This window comes from Jaculus jaculus, chromosome 1, assembly GCF_020740685.1.
Source record: "Jaculus jaculus isolate mJacJac1 chromosome 1, mJacJac1.mat.Y.cur, whole genome shotgun sequence".
Classification (NCBI taxonomy): domain Eukaryota; kingdom Metazoa; phylum Chordata; class Mammalia; order Rodentia; family Dipodidae; genus Jaculus; species Jaculus jaculus.
In genome coordinates, this window is record NC_059102.1 from 228,883,708 (window position 1) to 228,906,832 (window position 23,125).

Sequence of the window (23,125 nt, forward strand, 5' to 3'; positions counted from 1 at the left end):
GACCCAGGCACAGTTCTAAGTGGAGGTTTTGTGCACAGGGTTTGCATCCACATCTCTCAGGGTCACAGCGCACATGGATCGTCTCCCAATGCTGACTCTGGCGAGCCATTCACACAAAACCCAGCCCCAGCCACACAGTGTACATAGTTCTCTCCTCCAGATCCTTCCAACTTCCACCTCTTTCCTCATGTTTCTGCAGGTTCTGTGGGGATCCCACTGCCTGGAGTGGAAGTACGCATCATCTCCGAAAGCCTGCAGAAGGGCTCCTCTTACGACATCCACGCAGAGGGAAACGAGAGGGAGACAAAGGTAGTACTGCGTGTGAAGTCACCTCTTTCTCTTGGGGGTTGCTGCCCCTGCACTGGGAGTAGATGTGGTGGGGGTGGGGTACATGCTCTTGTGTCTAGGCCTCACCCATGGGGGTCTTCCATCTCCTCCCGTGGCCAGGAGGGGAATTCAGGGTGCCCTGCCCCTAGTTGCTCAGTCCAGCTTTTGCCTGTGGCTCTGTTCCTGGGGGAATCTCAGGGGTCACATGGCCTTGCTAAAGAGAAGCCTTAGGCAGCACAGCAGGGGTCCTCACAGGCAGGTGTTGGTGCCTCCTGGATGGAGCACTGTGCTTAGGTGGTCCCTTGGCAGCAGGAGGCTTCGTGACTCTTTTCATGGTGGACAAGAGGAGGATGTTGTTTGATTTCACTAAGGATTTTAAGAGCTAAGAACTCACTGATAGGGGCTGGAGAAATGGCTCAGTGGTTAAGGCGCTTGCCTACAAAGGTTAACAACCCAGGTTTTATTCCCCAGTACCCATGTAAACCCAGATGCACAAAGTGGTACATGCATCTGGGTTTATTTGCAGTGACTGGAGGCCCTGGTGCACCCATTCTCTCTATCTGTGTCTCTTCTCTCTCTCTGTTTGCAAACAAATAAATAAAAATATTTTTTGAAAAGCCAAAGGGATAGTAAAGGCCCTCCTCAGCCATGGAGAGTTTAGGATTTATGAGAAATGTACTTTTCACCTGGAAGGAAATGACTAAGGTTGATGTTGGTGCTGGGTGTTACATGTGACCAATCCTGTCATCCTGAGAACCATTAATGATGAGTCTTGAGTTCTTCCTTGAGTCCATTCCTTTGCCAACATGATGCTGTCTTGCTGGGGAGTAGGCAGGGGGTTGGTTCCCAGCTCTCCCAAGACTCCCTGCACAGGTGACCATGCTTGCCCTGTGGGCCTGTTCCAAGTGCACTTCAGACAGTCCCCACCCTCAGTGACCTTGGTCTCCACCAAGGAACAGATAGTTGCTCATGCTCCAGCAAGCAAGCCAGTGAGATACAGTGGCTCTGAGTGTAAGACTATGGAACGTCTCAGTGACTGCACAAAGTAGATATTCCATTATACCCAGAACAATTTCTCCCCTCCCCCTACAGGCAGGGTCAGCATTGCCTATCTTATGCCCTGGGCTGCCTGTGAGTCCCACTGAGCTCTTACCTAAGCAGTCCTGTGGGGCAGCCTTCCCCAGATGACCACTCTCATCGCCCAGCTCTTGGCAGAATGCCTCTTGCCTCCCCGGTGCCCTAAGGCAAGCTCAAGACCCTACGCCTTAGTCATATTCCTCTGACCACCCTGGCCTGGCCCTGCTTCTGCCACCTTGCATGTTGGGTGTCTGTAATCACCCATCTTTACTGACTCCTGGCTGTGTGCCCTACCTGCTACACCCTCAGCTTAGGGGCACCACTGCACACTCAGGCTACCTGCCTCCCCAGACTTGGCTAGTTCAGGCCTTTTTGCAGTGATGGAACATTACCAGAGGGCTTTTGGGTCAGGGACTCTTCTGTCAGCAGAGAAAGGAGAGGTCCATGGGAGGCCAACACCTCACGGTAGCACTGCCCACTCAGACGTTCTCAGCTGGTGCAGGAGCACCTGTTCTTCAGAAAGAAGCCAAACTCTTGCCTAGGATAGGGGGGTGGGGAGCGGGAACCTTCCATCTTGTCAACATGGAACATAGCTGCTCAGCACCTGCACTGGAAGCTGTTGCCCACCTGGTCATCACTGCCCATACTTCTTCAGCCGCACAGGGCTCCTTCCTGAGACACCCTTAGAATAGAAAGGATCAGCAGCCCAACTCAGGGCACCTGGGAGAGAGGGCAGCCTGCACCCAGGGCTCCAGTGACTGGAGTGGGGAGGCTCAGAAAGACACTGAGTAGCATGAGGGTCATAAGGCCAGTCTGGTGTTAGTGTGGAGCTGAGATCTATTGCAGAACCTGCCCAGCTCAGCCATAGACTGGATCAGGATTGTACCCTCCCTTCCTGGAGAAAGCACTACCCAGAACTGAAGGCCTGAGTTGCTCCAGGGTCCCCAAAGGCAGCAAACACTGCCTGAGCCAAAAAAGTACCTACCCTTCTTTCTAAAGTCCCATGCAAAGGGTGGCCAACGGACTGACACTCCACATATTACCCCAGACAGGCATGGTGGCCCTTCACCCCACCACTGTGCCTGGACATTCATCTGATGACAGGGCTCCTAGCTGACCAGGGCCCAAGGTGGTCCTCCTGCACAGCCACAGTCAGTGTGGGCTCAGAGATACCATGTCAAGTTTAACCTGATGCACAGTTGTCTCTAGACCCTATAACATCAATGGTGTGTGTTCCTTCTCCCTTGATGCTGGATCCCAGCTGGGTCAGGCTGGCTTTTAGTTGTTACAAGAGGACGGTTCTCAAACTGTGCTTCAAGACTTTGCTAGCAGGTGGTTACCAGGCCTTGGTTGAAGCAAGAAGCATAGTGCCCCACCTGTGGCACCTCTCAGTAAACAGAAAGCGGCCATGGAGAGAAATGTGGTCATGGGGGCAGGAAGGTGTCTGTGCTGAGATCCCCTAGGTCTCAGATGTCTGAATCCTTCCAGGCCACTGCCCACTTGCCATGAGGACACCTTCGTCAGCCTCAGTGCTGTCAGTTCTACCTCCCTCATCCCCTTGCTGATGGGCTGCCTGCCTCTAGTGTCCGGGTCCACCATCAGGGAGGCTGGCCTCTTTGCTAGTGATGGTGACTATGGAGGGGGGGGAGGGAGGAAGGGCGTGTGTATGTGTGTGTGTGACACAAACCCTTTGAGCTGAGTGTGTAGGGATCTCTACTTGGTGTTTTCATACTTACTGGTAAATCCCAAAGCATTTACCCTTGAATCTTGAGAGCATAACTTTAAATGTTGACATGTCCTCCTGACAAGAGTCCATTTCTAGTTGGTCGTGGGCAGTGGCTACTATGCTCAGCACCCGTGTGTGTAGCATAGGGGACAGACCTGTGGGACTGCTATAGGCAGCCTTGAGGTACCAAGTTCACAGGTGGGGTATCCTTGTCATCAGATGCCCTGCCTGGGGAACATCCAAGGTGCAGCCTCACCATCATCTGGAGGACACGTCCACCTGTGCACAGACTGTGGCATGCATCCATCCGCACAGGCCCTGGGGTCTTTTACCCAGATTCTTCCTAGCACGTGGGGCCCAGCCAGACCCTACCTTTGCGGAGTATCACTACCTGATCCCTCTGACCCTGCATCACTTCTGAGATGACCTTGCACCATCTTCTTTGAGTCAGCAGTGGCTGGCGTGGGAACAGAGTTCTTATGCTCATGCTGCTCTGATGTGCTGGACCCTGCGCACACTCCAAAGGAGAGGTGCTGTTTCCTTTGAGTGTATGCCTTTGAGTGTGAGGCATTTTAGGACTTTGGGCTGGGGTGGAATTCAGTGGTAGAATGCTTGCCTATATACATGAGGCATTGAGTCCCATCCTCAACAGCCCTCTCCCCCCGCCCCCCCACACACACACAAAAGAAAGGCCAGAACTTATTATTTGACCACCACCCCAGAATCTTTTAATGATCCTGCCTTGTTTGTGGGAAATCACCTGTGTGCTTATATGGGGATAGTCAGAAATTTCCCACTCCGCATTAATCCATCTGGGGTACAGCAGGACAGATGTGTCTTCTGTGGCCATTGCCCTTATCATTCCTGGATCCATTCCTATGAGCCTACTGAAGCCCCTGGGACCTGGGCTAGGCTCCCCTTCCCTATAGCTTTGGAGCACACATGTTCACGGGGAAGGCCATCCATGACTTGTCCTTGGCGCCTCAGTCTTTCTAAGCTCGAGCCTCAGGGAAGTAGGGCCCCCACACAACAGCTGACTTGGGTCCTCGAATCCTCAAGAGCATGTTTTATCACCAGCCTGACAGCCTTTTATAATCATAAAGAGAAATAATAATAATACTGTCAGGCTGAAGAGATGGCTTAGCAATTAAGGCACTTGCCTATGAAGCCTAAGGACCGAGGTTCAATTCCCCAGTACCACGTAAGCCAGATGAACAAGGTGGCACATATGTCTGGAGTTTATTTGCAGTGGCTGGAGGCCCTGGAGCACCCATTTCTCTCTCTCTTTCTCTCTCTCATTCCCTCCCTCCCTCCTTCCTCCCCCCACCCCTCTCTCTCTCTCTCTCTCTCTGTCTTCAATAAATAAATAAAATCCCAGGAGCACTCTGGGTTGAGGGGGTGTTGTCAGTCAGAGCTGCAAGTTGAGGCTGTCTTCTGGAAAGCAGCTCCATGCACCAGTGCAGGGAGGGGCCTCCTGGGTCTTTCAGAAGAAACCCAGCATGGAAGCTGGGTAAAAACCCTCACCACCTGGCAGGGGTTCCTGAGACTGGGCTTTCTGTGCAGGACCCGCCAAGTCCTCTCCTGTCCTGGAGCCTCGTTAGTCTCATGGCACCATGTTCCAAGTGTGTGCTGCTCTATGGCCAGGCTTCCGGAGTCACAGCTCTGGCAGGAGGTCAGGCGCACAAGTCCTGTAGATGGGCCTCCCTCTGAAGTTGCTCCGCCTGCACAGTGTTCTGCACACAGAGACACACAGGGAGCTCCTGGCCTGTCTCCTCCCGGGGCTGGAGGGCTAAGCGCCCCTCGCTCCTGTGCACTCGGCCCGCTCTGCTGGCTGCGACACATTGCATGTACCTCGGCTTTCCAGCTGGCTCCCACTGTTAGGCCTGCCTGTGAGCACACCAGGCATTGTCTATTTATTTATTTTTTAATTTTTTCCAATTGCTCGCTTACATGAAAGCCAAACACTACCCAGTGACAATAGGGGTCTATCAACAGATAAATGTTGCACAGCTGTGGATAATGCCACCCTGGAGCCAGGGCCTTCACACAGAGCTGCTTCTCTTGCTGAGATTGCAGCCACTGTGAGCGTGGGCCAGGGCAGCCAGCTACCACTGTAGCCAGCTCACTTCTTTTTATTTCCCCCTTAAAGAAATTAATTACCTCGTCATTTCCCCATATGCAAGCCATCATCCTGGACAGCAGCCAGCTCCATCATGGCCTTCCCTCCCCATGTTCACTAGCCTCTCCATCCTCCCACTCTGCTTTCCTTCATATTGTTTATTTATTTACTTACTTGCAAGCAGACACATACACACACACACACACACACACATATTCAGGGAGGGAGACAGGGCAGGGAGGGAGAGAATAGGCACACCAGGGCCTCTAGTCACTGCAAACAAATTCCAGATACATGTATGTGCCATTTTGTACATCTTGCTTGGGCACTCGGGAATCAAACGGGTCATTAAGCTTTGCAGGCAGGTTCCTTAAGTGCTGAGCCATCTCTCCAGACCCCACTGTACTTTCTTTTCCCACACTTCATCACTGGACTTCCATGTTCCTCACCTAACAGCACTTACTTCAGACAAAGTAGACCCTCATGAGGCTATATGTCCCTCTTGTGGGGTGAGGATTCATCCTGTCTGTAAAGGGACAGTTAGAAGACAGCATGACCCCCAGCTAGGGAATCTTTAAGTAGAAAAGTAGGGCAAGGGCTGGGGAGATGGCTAAGTTGGTCAAGTGTTTGCTACTCAAGCTTGAGGTCCTGGTTTGAATCCCTAGAACCATGTAAAATGCTGGATAATGTAATGTGTGTCTATAATCCCAGCACCAGGGAGGTCGAGTCAGGAGGATCCTTGGGGCTGGCTGGCTAGCTAGTCTAAATGAATCAATGAGCTGCAGGTTCAGTGAGTGCAAAAATAAGGTAGAAAGGGGCTGGAGCCATGACTTAGTGGTTAAAGGCACTTATTTGCAAGCCTGCTGGTCCAAGTTCAGTTCCCCAGTACTGATATAAAGCCAGATGCACAAAGTAGTACATGTGTCTAGAGTTTGTGTGCAGTGACAAGAGGCCCTGGTGGGCCCATTCTGTCTCTCATAAATAAATAAATAATAATAAATATTTTTTGAAGGCTGGATGGATGGCTTAGTAGTTAAGGTGTTTGCCTGCAAAGCCAAAAGACCCAGGTTTGATCCCCAAGGACCCACATAAACCAGATGCATAAGGGAGTGCATGCGTCTGGAGTTTGTTTACAGTGGCTAGTAGAGGCCCTGGTGCACCCATTCTGTCTGTCTGTCTGTCTGTCTGTCTGTCTCTCTCTCTCTCTCTTTCTCTCTGTCAAATAAATAAATAAAAATATTTTTAAAAATATTTTTTGGAGACTATAAGGTGGCGAGTTATTGAGGAAGACACTCATTGCCCACCTCTGGCCTCAACACACAAGCATAACACAGATATAAGACACTTGCATAAAAGAAAGTAAAGCAGGTCACCTGTACCCAGCTGGCTATGGAAAGCTGCATGTGGCTTAGCTTCTCAGAGTCTCTTCCTTCCCATGTACAAGGCCTGCTTCCCCAGGTGCTCTTTAAGAGAACACTCAGGAAATGCAGGAAACCCTCCATCCCGCCATCCCTGCCAGCATTTCTCCTGTTGCCTTGACCCTCTGTCCTGCTGTCCCAGTGCTGACCAGCAGCCTCTAGCCCTCTATGATCCTTGGGGATTACATTTTTCTCCCAGGAGCTCAGGGTATTCTCAGGGATAACTCAGAAAACAAAATTACATTGTTTATCATTGTCGGGGTTTTTGTTTAAAAGAGCTATATTAACATATGAATCATAGGTCATACAGTGTACCCTGTGAGTGAACAGCCCGGCAGTGCTCAGTGTTTTCACAGCCATACGTCTGTCCTCACTATTGATTTTAGAGTACTTCATCACCTTGGACTACAACTGCTGGTCATCTTTATCCCACCCACGTCGCTCACCCAAGCAACCACCCATCTGCTCTCCCTTGTTCTCTATATATTTGCTCCCCCCTGTTTTCCTTTTTCTTTCTTTCCTTTTTGTTTTGTTTTGTTTCTTTTTCAAGGTAGGGTCTTGCTCTAGCTCAGGTGACCTAGAATTCTAGTAGCCTTGAACTCACAGTGATCCTCCTACCTCTGCCTCCCAGGTGCTGGGATTAAAGGCGTGCACCACATTCTGCTTTGCCTATTATTTTTAAGTCATTTCAAACAAATTCACAGCAAACATTATACTTAATGGACAAAAAGTGAAAACCTTTTCCTTTGAGGGGTTGGACAGATGGCTTAGTGGTTGAGGCACTAGCCTGTGAAGCCTAAGGACCCAAGTTTGGTTCTCCAGTGCCCACATAAGTCAGCACAAAGTGGCACATACATGTGGAGTTCGTTTGCAGTGGCTGGAGGCTCTGCCATGCTCATTTTCATTCCCTCTCTCTCTCTCTCTTTCCCTTTCTCTATCTCTGTCTGTCTCTGTCTTTGTATCTCTCTGCTTGCAAATGATTAAATAATTTAAAAAAAATTTCCTTTGAGATCTAGAACAAGACAGACATGGCCACTCTGTTCAGTGTCATACTAAAAGCAGCCAAGAACTTAGGTGAAAAAAAAGGAGTAAAAAGTTATCAAAATTAGAAAGGAGACAGTCAAATTATCTTTGTACCCTAAAGAATCTACCAGTAAAAAGCACCATTTGGTCTAAACAAAGTCAATAATGTTGTAGGACACAAAATCAACATATACAAATCAGTACCGTTTCTATACACTAATAGTGCACTATCTGAAAAATTATCAAGAAAACAACCCCATTTATAATAGCCTCCAAAAAATAATAAAATACTTAGGATTAAACTTAACTGAGGAGTTAAAAGATCTCTTCATTAAAACCTATACAGTATTGTTAGGAAATTGAAAAAGTGCTAGGAAGATTGCTCAGTGGTTAAAGGTGCTTGCTCATGAAGCCTGTAAACCTGGGTTCAATCCCCCAGCACACATGTAAAGTGGTGTATGCATCTGTGATCCCAACACACCTACAGCAATGGGAGGCAGAGCCAGGAGAATCCACAGCCTACAGGCCAGCTAGCCTGACATTTGTTTGCAGTCTGGCAGTTCATTTGCTGCAGTAAGAGACCCTGCCTCAAAGAGAGTGGAACACAGGCACTTGAAATTATCCTCTGACCTCCACATGTATTCTGGGGCTTTCATACCTATATGTGTGCACATGATACACACGCACATACACACAATCTTTTTTTAAAAAAAGAAATTGAAGAATACACAGATAAATGGGAAAATAGCCAATGTTAAGGGACTCGAGAAATAAATAAAGACCCAAAATGGCCAAAGCAATCTGAGCAAAATGAACAAAGCTATAGGCATCATACCTGACCTCAAAATATGCTATAGAGCTGCTGTGACCAAAAGAGCATGGTACTGAGATTTTAAAAAGGGTAGGGGGGGGGGGGTAATAGGCGGAAGGGAAGAAAAGGAAGAAGGGAAATAAGAAGACACATGTGGACCAACAGAACAGAATAAAGACCCAAGAAATAAATCCTCATATTTTTTAGTTGATAGAAAAAAGTAGCAAGAACATATTTTGGGGAAAGGCCAGTCTCATCAGTAAGTGTTTGAGGAAAGCTGGATGTCCATCTACAGAATAAGAAAGTCCGACCTGGGGTAGTGGTGCTATATACCTTCCACCTCCGTACTCAGGAGACTGAGGCAGGAGGCTCATAAATTGGGAGTCCAGCCTACACTACACAGTGAATTCAAGGCCAGTCTGGGTCTTGAATTGTTTGGGTTAGGGTCTCTTGTTGAGACCCTAATTCAAAATCAGATGACCAATTCTCACTATATATAAAATTCAACTCAAAGTGGAGTAAAAATTCTTTTTTCTATTTAGCTCTGCTGTTTAATTTTCTTTAAAAAAAAAAAAACAAACCTTTTATTGACAACTTCCATAAATACAGACAATATACCGTGATCATAATCCCCTGCCAATACTCTCCATGCTTCCCTCCACTGAATGTCTTCTTTCCAATTAGTCTCTCTTCTACTTTGATGCCATCCTTTGTCCCCTCCTATGGTGCAGGTCTTGTGTATGTAGCACTGACTGCTCACTGTGAGGTCATGAAGATCAAGGCCACTCTGTGTCTGGACTACAGCATTGTGAACAGTCTTCCCTCACCTTTGGCTCTTAACATCCTTCCAGCCACCTCTTTTGCAATGGTCCCTGAGCCTTAGAGGGTGTTATAAAGACGTCTCAGTGCTGAACATTTGACTGTCACTTCTCAGCACTTTGACCATTTTTGAGTCACCCCAGTGGTCACTGCCATATGAAAAGAGAAGCTTCTGTAACCCAAAGTGAGAGTAGCATTGATATGTGAACATAACCATAAGTATTTAGAGGGAAGTTTGGAGGTCATAATATATCCACTTAGCCAGACAACAGTCATAGTTTCCCCCTTAGGGCTTATGATCTCTCCAGCCATAGGCTTATATTGAGGTTTTCAGTACCAGGCATGAATTCCCTCCTATGGGTCAGGCCTCAAATCTAATCAGAGAGCAACTGGTTTCCCCCAAAACAGACATGCCACCATTGCACCAGTTGGTGCATTTTGCCTTGCTGGCCAGCCACAAAACTTGCAAGGTCCACTGCTAGTTAAGACCATTGATGACTTTTCTCCCCACACAGGCTACATAGGTCTTTCCAGCATCCTGACAGCTGGTTAATAGGAACGAGGCTTCCAGTTATGCTCCAGCTTGATTTCTTAGTGACCTGCATGCAGCCCAAGCATGAGGGGTCTTTAGCAGTAGAGTCTTACCATCTAGTTCTTGTGGCCAACCAAGGAGCCTTGTCAATAGCCTGTAATGTTTTGGGTGTATGAGGAGCTTCCCTGGCCAGTAACTTGCTGGGAAGTATCCTACCCCTGGCATGGAAAATTTTTGTGATAATAACCTATAGTTTCTGGGCACAGCATGATCCAACTTCACAGATTCTTAAATGTCACATCAGAAGCTATGGAACTAAAAGAAGACACAAGGGAATGCTTCACGACACTGGGACAGGGATGTTTTAGATAGGACCTCAGAAGCAGCCACAAAAGCAAAACTTGATGCTGGATTACATTAAGTTAAGAAGCCTCTGCATAGCAAAGGAAAACAATTATCAATGAAAAGACCTCCTACAGACTGAGAGAAAATATTTGCATGCATCTGATAAGGGATTATATCTAAAATATAAAGGGTGCTCAGCTCACCAGAAAGGAAGTGAGCAGCTCTGCTGAAAAATGGGCAAAATACTTCAATAGATGTTTCTCAGAAAAAGATACACAACTGTACAGCAGGTGTATGAAAAGTACTCAACATGACTAATCCTCAAGGGAATAGAGTGAGCACCAAGACAAGATGTCACCTCATGCCTGCTGGAATGCTATTACCAAAAGGGTAATGTGTCTGCTTTATACGCATGAGGACCTGAGTTCAATCCCCACATCTGTATAATAATGGGTGGCTAATGTGTCATAGGTGGGCTAGTGCCACACATCCTTGGGAGCCCAGAGCATCCAAGTTATCACGCATGGCAAGACTCATCCAGATTTCAGAAATGTAACATGTGGAAGAGAATGTGCATTTCAGAGCCACTAAACTGTATGCCTCCAGCTCATGCAATTCAATTTGCCTGGGAATAAGTATCTGAAGCAAAGTGACACCCTGTCTGACTGGAGGTTCCTCTCCCTCTCACATGGGCCAGGCACACATCTGCTGGGGGGGGTGGGGGAAGGAAGAGGCTCGTCTTGGTCTTAGCCTGTATCTGGCTATGGAAAGAACATGGCTTCACCACAGGGACAGGAGGCTGGCAGGACTAGAACAGGACACCAGATGCCCATACCTACAACTGACACTGCTGAGCTCTTCTGCGCCCATGCAGAGAACCACCATCATGCTCGGGGTGAGGAGTCACGCAGACACGTACAAAGCTGAGCGGGGCTAAGAGAGAATTTGGAACTGAGAAGCAATATTCTATAAAACACAATAAATGTGACCTTCTTGGCATACAGTGTCATGAGTCTTGACACTGCTCACCACGGTTAGGATCCAGAGCAGTCACCACCCCAAGCTGCTGTGACCCACCACGAGGTTTCCTCCAGCGCTCCACTTGAGCAGCCTCAGCCTGCTGCACCTTCAAGGTGTGTCTCCTCAGTGTCACGGGGTGGAATCCTACAGCATCACATTCCAGGGATGGTGCCTCGTGTGCATCCAGAAGTGGCAGTGTGCCTATAATTTGTCCCTTTTTCCTGCCAAATAGTGTTCCATGTGTGGACACTTTTGTAGTCAGTAGTAGGAAGACATTTGGGTCTTGTGATGTGGTCTTGTGATATTTGAGGTGTCCCTGGAAGGCTGACTGGTCACTAGTTGATGGACTTTTGGGAAGTGAATGGATCCCCTATGCTCAGAGTTGTACTTGATGCATTTCTCAATGGGGTTGTAATGTGATGGCATTGGGAGGTGGAGATAACTTTGTGGGGGGATGAATAATGGGGGCATACCCTAGAAAGGTAAACCTTGTCCCAAGCCCTTTTCTCATCCTGCTTCTTCTTTCTCTCACCATGAGCTGAGCAGCCCTGTTCTACCACAGCCCTCCACCATGATACTCTGCTTAGTCATGGCCCGGGAGCAAGGAGCCCAGTACCAGTGGACCAAAGCCTCTAAGCTATTAGCCAAAGAAAGCCTTGGCCTTTTAGGTTGTTTGCTTGGAAATTTGTCACAGTGACCAAAGCCCTAATGCAGATTGTTCCAGATTTAGGCTGAGATGAATACAGCTGTGATAAACATTAATTGTGGAGTTGTCTTTTGCAAGTTTTTTATTTTTGTAAGGTAAATGCCTGGCAGTAGGATGCTGGTCCTTTTAGTACATGTTTGTTTAAAAGCCACCCAATCTGCCCTTGCAGAAAAGCTGTGCTGTTTTGCATTCTCATCAACGGGGCATGAGGTTCTGCCTGCTCAGTGCCTCCCATCACTTGGTATTGTTTAGAATTTTTCTAATGACTATATATTGGTTGTGGCTCTAGCAAGTGTTTATCCTCAGCGGCTAACAGTGCCTACCATCTTCACAGGGTCCCTTTGTCATCTGCACTCTTCTCTCAAATGCCAGTTCTGTGCTTCAGATCATCCTTATAGGGTTGTTTTCTTGCCACTGAGTTCTTTGTTGGATACACAGTCTGCCAGTATTTTCTCCTGGTCTGTAGACTTCCTAAACACTGGACACTTATGCTGCACTCAATGTATAAAAACAGTCTCTCTTCAATAGTAAGTTAATCAGGCATGGTAGCACATGTCTGTAATCCTAGCACTTGGTAGATGGAGATAGGAGGATCAGCAGTTCAAGGTCATCCTTGTCTACATTGCATGTTCAAGTCCAGCCTAAGTTACATGAGATCCCGTTTTAAAAAACAAAACCCGGGTGTGGTGGCACACACCTTTAATCCCAGCACTCGGGAGGCAGAGGTAGGAGGATCACCATGAGTTTGAGGCCACCCTGAGACTAAATAGTGAATTCCAGGTCAGCCTGGGCAAGAGTGAGACCCTACCTTAAGGAAGAAAAAGAAAAAAACAAGGGCTGGAGAAAAGGCTTGCAAAACCTGATGGCCTGGGTTTGATTTCCTAGTACACACCTAAAGCCATATACACAAAGTGGTGCAAGCATCTGGAATTAGTTTGCAGTGGCAGGAGGCCTTGGCATAGCCACATACCCGTACTTACTATCTCTCTCCCTTTCCCGCTCTCTGCCTTTCTTTCTTTTCTCTCTCTCTCTCTCTCTCTCTCTCTCTCTTTTTTTTTTTTTTTTTTTTTTTGGTTTTCAAGGTAGTGTCTCACTCTGGCTCAGGCTAGCCTGGAATTTACTATGTAATTTCAGGGTGGCCTCAAACTCATGGCAATCCTCCTACCTCTGCTTCCCGAGGGCTGAGATTAAAACCATGCACCACCATGCCTGACTCTTCTGCCTTTCTTTATTAACTTGCCTGGTTGCCTTGTTATTGAGCAAGAAGTAGGGTCTTTCTCTAGCCCAGGCTGACCTGAAAATCACTATATAGCCTCAGGCTGGCCTTGAACTCACAGTGCTCCTCGTACCTCAGCCTTCCAGGTGCTAGATTAAAGGCTTGCCCACCATGCCCAGCTAATTTTTTTTTTTTAGAGAAAGCAACAGAGAGAGATAGAGAGAGAAAATTGGTGTGCCAGGGCCTTAGCCACTGCAATCAAACTCCAGATGCTTGCACCACCTAGTGGGCATGTGAGACCTTGTGCTTGCCTCACCTTTGTGTGTCTTGCTTACATGGGATCTGAAGAGTCGAACATGGGTCCTTAGGCTTCGCAGCCAAGCACCTTAACCACTAAGCCATCTCTCCAACCCCCAGCCAAGTTTTATAAGCTTTAACTTTTTAAGCCTTCTGTAGCAGTTAAGATACAAATGCATTGTACAGCTGTACAAATATAACCATTTTTTCCATTTTAAAAACTTTCAAAATGTTTTTGTTAAAAAAATCCAAGATGCAAATATATATATATATATATATATATATATATATATATATATATATATATATATATTACTGAGGTCTGCACAGGGACAAGATCATGGACACTTGCCTCTGTACACCTTTTCCACCCAAAGGTCTTTAGGGCAGTAAGTCAAGTGAGCTTGTCACCTCCTGTGGGAACACCTTTCTGAGCACCATCCAAGGACTTTGTTCTTTACATAAGTGATAGGAAAGCCAGAAGTGGTGGTTCACACCTGTAATCTCGGCAAGTGGGAGGCTGAAAGAGGAGAACTGTCATAAGTTTGAGGCTAGCTGGGACTATGTAGCCAACCTGGGCCACAGAGTGAGACTGTCTCAAAAATAAATAAATAAATAAATAAATTACTAAATGAGTGGAAGGTATATGCTCTGCAGTTACAATGAGAAGTTAGGTAAGTGCCTTAACCAGCAGCATATAACCTCGTTACCCAGCATGACCACCAACAGGACAGGGGCTTTGTGACAAAGACACATTGTGTCTGTGACAATGCCAGGTAGCTACACTTGTGCTCAGCAGCCAGGCATTCCCCTTCGCTGGTTATTGAGAGCAGCCGTCACTGTCTGAAAGCCTTGCAGGGAGCTGGTGCCCCAGGTGCTTGGGCAGCCTCAGCAAGTATTTCACAGCTTCTGGGAAGTGTGCAGAGGTAGGATCCGGGTACTGCTTTTAGAAGTGGGCAGACATTCACCTCTACCTTAGGCCCTGGGCTGTGAACCTTGGGCCAAAGATGGAGGAGGGGCCCTTGGCTCAGGAATGATGGACTCTCCTTCACTGAAGGCTGTGTGCATGTGTATGTGTACACACACACACACATACACACACACACACACACACACACACACACACACACACACACGAAGGTCAGAAGACAACAGTGAGGTGTCAGTACTCCTCTGTGGAGACAGGGTCTCTTGCCACTACAAATGAACTGTAAGACTGCAAAAGAACATCAGACCAGCTGGCCTGCCTCTCATTGTCATAGGCACGTTGGTTTCATAGATGCATGTGCCACTTTGCATCGAGCTTTACAGGGGTGCTGGGGAACGGAACCCAGGCTGGCAGGCTTTGCAAACCAGCACCTTTAACCACTGAGTCATCTCTTCGGCCCCAAAGGCTAAACTTTTTCAAAGATCCCAACCATCTAATTTCAAAACATGTTTGTCCTGTGGGATGCGTAGACGCTGCCTTCCCAGTCCTGGAGTGTGGGGACAGTGGAAACCCTAATGCTGGGAGGAATGTGCCCCATTCTGACCCATATGTCTCTCTCACCTTTTGCAGGTGACCCCAGGGTTCGAGGAAAAGGAAGGGGAGCTGCTTGTCAGAGGACCCTCTGTGTTTCAAGAATACTGGGATAAACCAGAAGAAACTAAAAATGCTTTCACTTCGGATGGCTGGTTTAAAACAGGTAGGACCCAGCTGTGCAGGGGCAGAGAGAACCACGGCAGGAGTGGGCCCAGTCCACGCTGGTGCTGCTAAGCCTGTGGACTCCAAAACCTTCCACTGAAGGTAGTGGCTGCCAGCTGCCTGCACTGCCACAGCCCTATTGATGTCACATCTTCCTGGTCCCACTGTCCTGAGAATCAGGAGCTCTTCTTCCTCCCAGGTGCGCCACCATGCTCTGCCCGCAATGATCACACCAGCTACATCCTTCTCTTAATAGCTCCCCTCCCCACCGTGAGGTCAGAAGTCATTTTGACCTAATGAGGTTTGTTTTGGTTTGGTCATTAATTTGTATTGTTCCACAGTAGGTCTGCTCTCTGGGGCCTGTGGGCAAGTGTAAACATTCAACAGGATCCAGGCCAGCTGGGCAATGCCTGGCATGTACTGTGAGTCCCCGACCTGGGCATTGTTTCCCACCCCATCTTGCCCTTTCTGTGGGAGGCTAGCCTGGCTAGAACGCTGTGCCAGTGGGTACTGGAGACATGGTATACAGTTGTGTTTATTTACTGCCATGTTTTCCCCACGAATGGCATCATGTACATGAGTTCCTGATATCAAGATGGAGGGATTCTGTGTAGTTTTTCATTTTCATTTTTGCTCCTCTTTATTTTTTTTTTAATTTTTTTTATTTTTATTTATTTATTTGAGAGAGAGAAAGAGGCAGATAGAGCAAGAAAGAATGGGTATGCCAGGGCCTCCAGACACATGCGCCACCTTATGCATCTGGCTTACATGGTTCCTGGGGAATTGAACCTGGGTCCTTTGGCTTTGCAGGCAAGTCCCTTAACTGCTAAGCCATCCCTCTAGCCCCGTTTCTTTTCTTCTTTTTTTTTTTTTTTAACATTTTATTTGTTTGAGGGAGGGGAGAACAGAGAGAGAGAGAGAGAGAGAGAGAGAATGGACATGCCAGGGCTCCAGACACATGCACCACCTTGTGCTTATGTGGGTCCTGGAGAATGGAACATGGGTCCTTAGGCTTCACAGGCAAGTGCCTTAACAGCTAAGCCATCTTTCTAGCCCTCTCTATTTATAAAAGTTTTATGTGAACATGCTCTTTTCTAATTCTTAAGGTAATACTTTCTAGAAAGAAAGGCCTATTTTCACACATGTGATACGCTGGTCCATGCTGACAGGTAAAGAGGAGAGGAGGTCGTGTGCCCTGGGTGGACAGCGTACTGGTCCTGGTGTATCCAAGTGGGTGGGGTCTGTTGGGAAGGGGTGGCCTATGGGCTCAACAAATGTGACCCTCTGCTGGTGGCCCCAATAGGCCTTGGAAGTGTGTTTTGTCCCAGCCAGTGTAGGCCAGTACATTCTCTAGGTGGGCAGAGGTGTCCCTCTCTCCAGATCTCCAGGGAGAGTTTGAGGTCCCCAAGTAAAGACCTGCAAGCTCAAGGTACTGGGAGACCCAGCCATCCAGGAAGTTGTGTGTCTCACCAAATGGGGCCATGAGGCTATAAAGGAGGGCGGAGGAGACCACAAAGAATCGCCAGGTGGCCAAGGGAAGTCACCGCATAGGACAGAGGGCTGGGAGGCAGGTGCATAGAGTATGGGAGGGTTGCAGATTGGATGAGCTCCAGAGGTGAGGCAGTGCCCTAAGTGTGCCCTGAAGGCTGCATAGGCACTATCATGGATGGGTATCACAGGGTCAGGGCTGGGGACCTTGGTGTCCAGTGATGGGTTTGTGTCTCCTGGGTCTGTGACAGGAGGTGTTGAGTATATTAACACACGGCCACCCAGCATTCCCTCTGTAAACATCCGTTTAATGCCAGCTATCTGGAGGAAACAAACCTCCTGCTATTGTCCCTCTGGTGTGGTATTTAGGAAACACTGCTTTTGAGTGAATCTTGCTTTCAGCAGCTCCCTCTGCAGTCCCCATGGGAATCCTGACTTGCTTTGTGGTCACCTTCTTTTATGTTTAAGTTGGGATCAAAAGCTGTGGATCTTTGCTTTAAAAGCACAGGAACTGAACCCTGTGGGTTTCACTGATGTCGGGACTCACAGAACCCTGGAGTGGCAGCAGGAGCCACGTGGGCAGTGGGCACTCCTGGTGGGCCTTTCAGCTGAAAAGGAGTAGCATGCATTAATTATTGTAAAGAGATGTCTTCAGGAGAAAATGATTTTGAAATTCAGTTTAATTTCATTGTAACGTGCTACAAACAGGAAGGGAGTGTGTGTGTTTAATTGGCTCTCGGGGGTAAGGCCGGGGAGCCGGCAAGCCTTTGTCACAGGCCATTAGCAATACAGACTGCATAATGAGAGCGTGCAATCAGCTCACAGCTGCTACTCCTACGGGGAGAGCATGATATTAAGTAGAAATCAGGATAAATTAAACTTAACCCTTTCCCTGGCTGGCCCTCCTGCCATGTAGATTCTGGCATAAACTGGAGAGTGGCTATCGCTGGCAAATGGGAAGGTCCCAGACCACCACCTCTTTCCCTGCTGACCCTGTGGATTGAGGTGAGAGAAAGGGTCACCCACTGAACACCCTGTGCTCCTACTTTTTCCACTCTTCTCTCCACAGCCATTCCTGCCTAGAGAATGTGCAGGGGAGCGCCTCTTAAGGCCCGAGGGGGTGTTGGTGGTTGCTCCCCTCACAGCTACAAACTTTGTGACAGAGAGACAGAGAAAGAAGCAAACAAAGAGAGAGAGAATGGGCACACCAGGGCCTCCTGCCACTGCTCACATACTCCAGACACATGTGCCACTTTGTGCATATGGGTTTATGTGGGTACGGAGAAATCAAACCCAGGTCATTAGGTTTTGCAAGCAAATACCTTTAACGACTGAGCCATCTCTCCAGCCCACCAGTGTGAATGTTAATCTCTGACACTTGAGTTTCCTGCTTGTTGCAGTCAGGTTCACATTGCTGGCATAAATCACCCTACCAAGAGCAGCTTGTAGGAAATAGGTTTATTTTGGCTTACAGACTCAAGGGGAAGCTCCATGATGGCAGGGGAAAGCAATTGCATGAGCAGAGGGTGGACATCACCTCCTGGCCAACATCAGGTGGACAATGGGAACAGGAGAGTGCGCCAAACACTGGCATTTAGATACTGGCTGTAATACCCACAAACCTGTCCCCATCAATACACTACCTCTAGGAGGCGTTAATCCCCAAATCTCCAGCTGGGAACCTAGCATCTAGAATGCATAAGTTTATGGGGGACACCTAAATCAAACCACCACATTTCTCCCCTGGCCCCATAAACAAATAACTATCTGTTGCAGTCAAGTTCTCATTGTTGGCAGAAATCACCTGACCAAGAGCAGCTTGTGGGAAAAAAGAAGGGTTTATTTGGCTTATAGGCTTGAGGGAAGCTCCATGACGGCAGGGGAAAACAATGGCATGAGAAGAGGGTGGACATCTCCTCCTCACCAACATCAGGTGGACAGCAGCAGTAGGAGAGTGTGCCAAACACTGGCATGGGGAAACTGGCTTTAACACCCATATATAAGCCTGCCCTCAATAATACACAGCCTCCAGGAGGTGTTTATTCCCAAATCTCCATCAGCTGGGAACCTGGCATTCAGAACACCCAAGTTTATGGGGGACACCTGAACTGCCACACCACTTTTGCCTGGGAGGATGAGAAAACACCAGGACCTTCCTGACTCGGAAACAAGAAAAGGGAAAGTGCCCGGTTCCAACATGCTTGACTTCTGAGGGCGAGTCCCTGATTTTGAAACTGCAGAAAGTGCATGTCCACGCAGATGGGGCCAATACTGCAGTGCATGGGCCTCACACTCCTGGTGCTGGGCTGGTACAAGTGCCAACAATGGCTCTTCCTGGTTTGCGTCTAACTTTGTAGGCTATGTCTGAACCTGGTTTCCTAGAAAGCATGTGGACTCTGAGCGAGGGTATTTGCAAACTGCTGTGTCATAGTTATCTATCCGTGACCTAGAGTCCACTGGCCTGGCCAGTTCCACTATATCCCAAAAGACTCAAGATTCCAGGGGCTTTATCAGTGTAGGAGCAAGAGCCCGCAGCCCCACCACCACCCCTGCCTTGTTGGTAATTTTTTTTTTAATTTTTATTTATTTGTTTATTTGAGAGTGACAGACACAGAGAGAAGGACAGATAGAGGGAGAGAGAGAGAATGGGCGCGCCAGGGCTTCCAGCCTCTGCAAACGAACTCCAGACGCGTGCGCCCCCTTGTGCATCTGGCTAACGTGGGACCTGGGGAACCGAGCCTCGAACCGGGGTCCTTAGGCTTCACAGGCAAGCGTTTAACCGCTAAGCCATCTCTCCAGCCCTGTTGGTAATTTTTGATCCCTAGTCAAGGCTACTTGGGAACCTGGGCTCTGCTGTCCTGTTCTGGCCCTGCTCCTGAAGACTGTGTCTACGGTCTGCTGCACCCACCTTGCTGGGACCAGGGCTGTGGGCGCTGTCTGGATAAGTGGACCTGCAGTCCCTCCTCGAGGTCCCACCCTCCTGACCAGAGCATCTGGAGCTTGGTGTGAATCCACTTCCACAAACAGTCTCCTACTTCCTCCTGGTTTTAGGTTTTAAAAAAACAAATGAACAACAAATAACAAAAACAAAGCTATGTCTAGGAATTCTCCTTGTGTCTGGTCTGCCATTGTCTCAGGCAAGTTTTGGTAAGGCTTGCAGACCTGAGAAGTTATCACTGCTCTGTTTATCAGAGGGTCTGTTTTGCTTTAATTTCCTATTCCTTCTAGCACTTTCTTGGACTTTTAGCCTCCCAGTCTTGGGTCTCAGAGGCTTCCTTCTGTGGTGGCAGTGACAGCTGGCTCCCCTCTGTCATGAACACTCCCCTATTCACTGGAGCTATGAAACAGTTGCTGGGTGGGTGACCCTTTATTGAGCCCCACAAGAAGGACAGGGTCATGGTACCTTCCCTAGCCAGCCTCAGCTGCCTCTCCTTCAGACAAGAAGAGCCCAGGTAGGGTTGAAGGACAGGAGGGGTTATGGCAGGCAGTGTCCCCAGAGATTTGATGACCAAAAGTCCAAGTGTAAGATGTATTCTGTGGCTGCCTGCAGGCGTCTGCTGTTGCAACTGACTAGTGGCCCCATCCTCAACAGAATGGAAACTGTTTTGTCATGTGTAAGATCAGGACCATCCCAGCCAGGAATGCATTCTAACTTTAGGCCACAGAATATGACTTCCCTGGCAAGGCCCCTAGGGAAAGGCACTGCCCAACTCCATCCGTATATCAGAAATCAGAATCTGAGCATCACAGAGATTTATTTCAATTACAGTTTAAGGAAGACATGAACTAACACTGGGTTTGAAAGCAGTACATAAATTCATGTAATAAGATTTTATTGATTGCCATATTGTTCCTGTCAGAGCAAAACTCCTTTAATATGCACAACAGGCCAGACTGAGGAGATACATTGGCAGGAGGCTGAATCTAGAATCAATGCATTTTGATAAATATGTTGTTATAAAAAGTAAAAGTTATTTAACTTGTTTGATGTGCATTTCAAAATGAAGACTTGTCTTTAACTTCCCACCTGACAATCTGTTGCCCTGGATGGAGCCTCATCCCTTGGCCTCCATCCTGGCCTTTCTATCTCTGGCCCTTGATAATGAGGTTGGAACCAGAGAGATAAACCCACCATCCTTACTCTGTGGCCAGGACAGGACGGGGGGTCGGTAGGTTTGCCCTCTACACCAGAAACATGGCAGGTCAAGATAAATGGGGGGCCCAAGGCAGCTCTACACTGAGAAGTCAGAAGTCACAAATTAAAGTGTAACTCTTTAAGGACAGACTCAAGACTGGGAGGAAAATAACACAAGTCCCTTGAGACTGCAGCATCCAGGGGACTTCCAGAGAAGGCACCAGCAAGGGAGGGAAAAGGAGGAACACAGGGCAGAGACACCCCATATGTAGAATGGAAAGAACATGGTGTTCATGCACAGCTAAAGGGCAACTGTACTGGAGAGCCCTGGCTGGCGGTCTCCAGGCAGGAGGGACCTGAGAGAGACCCGGGGTTTCTTTTGGGACAATGGGAGGCTTCTGCTCAAGGCCACCAGCAGAACGATGATTGTGCCATGGGGTGCATAGCCGGCTCACAGCCTCCCAGAATCCTGGAACCGCACCGCTCCTGCCAGCGCCCACCACTGGGGCTCCCGACAGGACCGCAGGCCCTCTCCAACCTGCCTAGCCTCCCGCTGCTGTGGCAGGCAATGCCAGGCACGACCTTCTTATGGGCAGCCACCACCTCCCTCACAGACATCTCGATGCTAAGAAGGGCATGGATGTTCATGACTCTGCCCTCTTGCTTGTGGTCTTGGGAGCAGTGCCACACTCTTTTTCCATGGGCAGACCAGTCCACACTCCAACCCATGAAAGGGAGCCGATGTGGTGGCCACTTTCTTTTGGACCCTAAAGACAGCACGGGATGGATCACTGAAGCCCTAGGGCACATCTGGACTGGCGCTTATGTGAAGGCCCCTAGTGCTCAGCCACATGTGAAGAAGGACCCAGGGAGGGTGCCCTGGAGCAGTGGCAACAGGAAAAGGTACATGTTGCCTCTGCCTCCGGCTTCTGCTTCCAGTGGAGAAGGATCATCATGGGCCACCTCGCCTCCTCCCCACATGCTGTGAATTCCCAGTCCTCACTTTCAGGACATTCACTGTACCATTGGAGGGTGCAGGCCTTCAGCATCTGGAGGCCAAGAACACAATGGACTGAAGACAGCAGCCTTCCCAGGCACTCAGTGCCGAGAACAAGCACATGGCCCAAAGCCACTGAGCTGCCACTTGGCCACACTACAGAAAGCTCGGGCCTTGCTCTAATGAGGGAATGACGAGGGCCCTGGTGCGGGCTCCCTACCCTGCTTCAGACCCCACAGCAAGTGCTGCTCTAGCGGAATGGGATCAGATCATCTCAGCAGAGATAATGGCCTGCGCAGCGCTGCACAAGCCGTTTCTTCTCAGCCCGTCACCTGGGCCAGAGACCTCAACCACGGAGGTTCAGGCTAAGTCTCTGAGGCTGAGGTCGGTTAAGGCCAAGTACATCCCCGTGGCTTAGACATCAGCATCGTCGGAGCCGCAAGAGAAGGCTGTTGTGTGAGGGCCTGCAGCTGTGGCAAGTTGTGAGCAGCATGGCTTCGGGACACAGAAGAAAGGCCCCAGGCATGACCCTCTGGTTGCACCTCAGAGGCACTTCTGCGATTGACCATGAGGAAATAACCTTATGTCTTAGCAAGGAAAGTCAAGTCAAGGAAGTTCAAAAATATGTTCTAGCCAAGACATAGGTATCCCCAAACACGGACCAAAGCATCGTGAGTTGCCCTGTCCGGAGGGAGACGGGAAGGCATGGTGACCCCACCCCCTGGCTGGGTAGGACTAGCACTGTGTCACTGGGGTGCAGATCACTGACACTAGAAGTGTCTCCATCTTTGTGAATGCCAGGGTGCTGCCAGCTGGAGCCTCCCCACAGCTCAGCCTCCTCCTGGGCCTGAAACCATCAATCATGTGGAATGTAAGCCCTCAGGACTTAACCTTGCAGCTCCCTTGCATCTTCAGTTGTGTTTCACTGCTATCTGCTTTATGACCCTTGGGAGGCGGTGAGAATTGAGCTCTGACTCCTTCCTCCCAGATACCTTCTAGGCACAGAGGGACACTGAGGCAGGCATCCAGCATCCTGTGGTGTTCCTGAACCATCACTTGCCAGTCCCTGTTGCTTACAACCATTGCTATCACTGTGTAGAGAGGTTGCTTTGCAGAGCTCCAGCCCAAGTACACACTTGGGGTTCCTGCGACAGTGCCTGCACACACACACACCCGCTGCTGTGTCCTGGGAGCCCGAGGGGAGCAGTGTCAGCTTCCTGAAGGGACCCTCATATGCCAGGTGCCACCTCACTTGGACAGCGAGCAGCCTGATGCCCATGGGATAAGAGTCTTCAGACTGACACTGTACAGTCTGAGTACTCCAGCTGGATCAGGAGCCATGGCGGGAATGGGAGAGGCCCACAGAGGGTCCCTTGGGACTCAGG

General features: G+C 48.9%; 1 protein-coding gene across 2 annotated transcripts in view; it reads left to right on the forward strand.

The window, feature by feature from the left end:
• Positions 1-23,125, forward strand: part of Acsf3 (acyl-CoA synthetase family member 3) — a 52,096-nt gene that overhangs the window by 22,383 nt on the left and 6,588 nt on the right. For both annotated transcript variants that reach the window (XM_045151389.1, XM_004666076.2), the window contains 2 exons: positions 200-309; positions 14,995-15,121. In XM_045151389.1, coding sequence (XP_045007324.1) covers positions 200-309; positions 14,995-15,121 — 237 coding nt within the window. The remainder of the gene's footprint in view (positions 1-199; positions 310-14,994; positions 15,122-23,125) is intronic.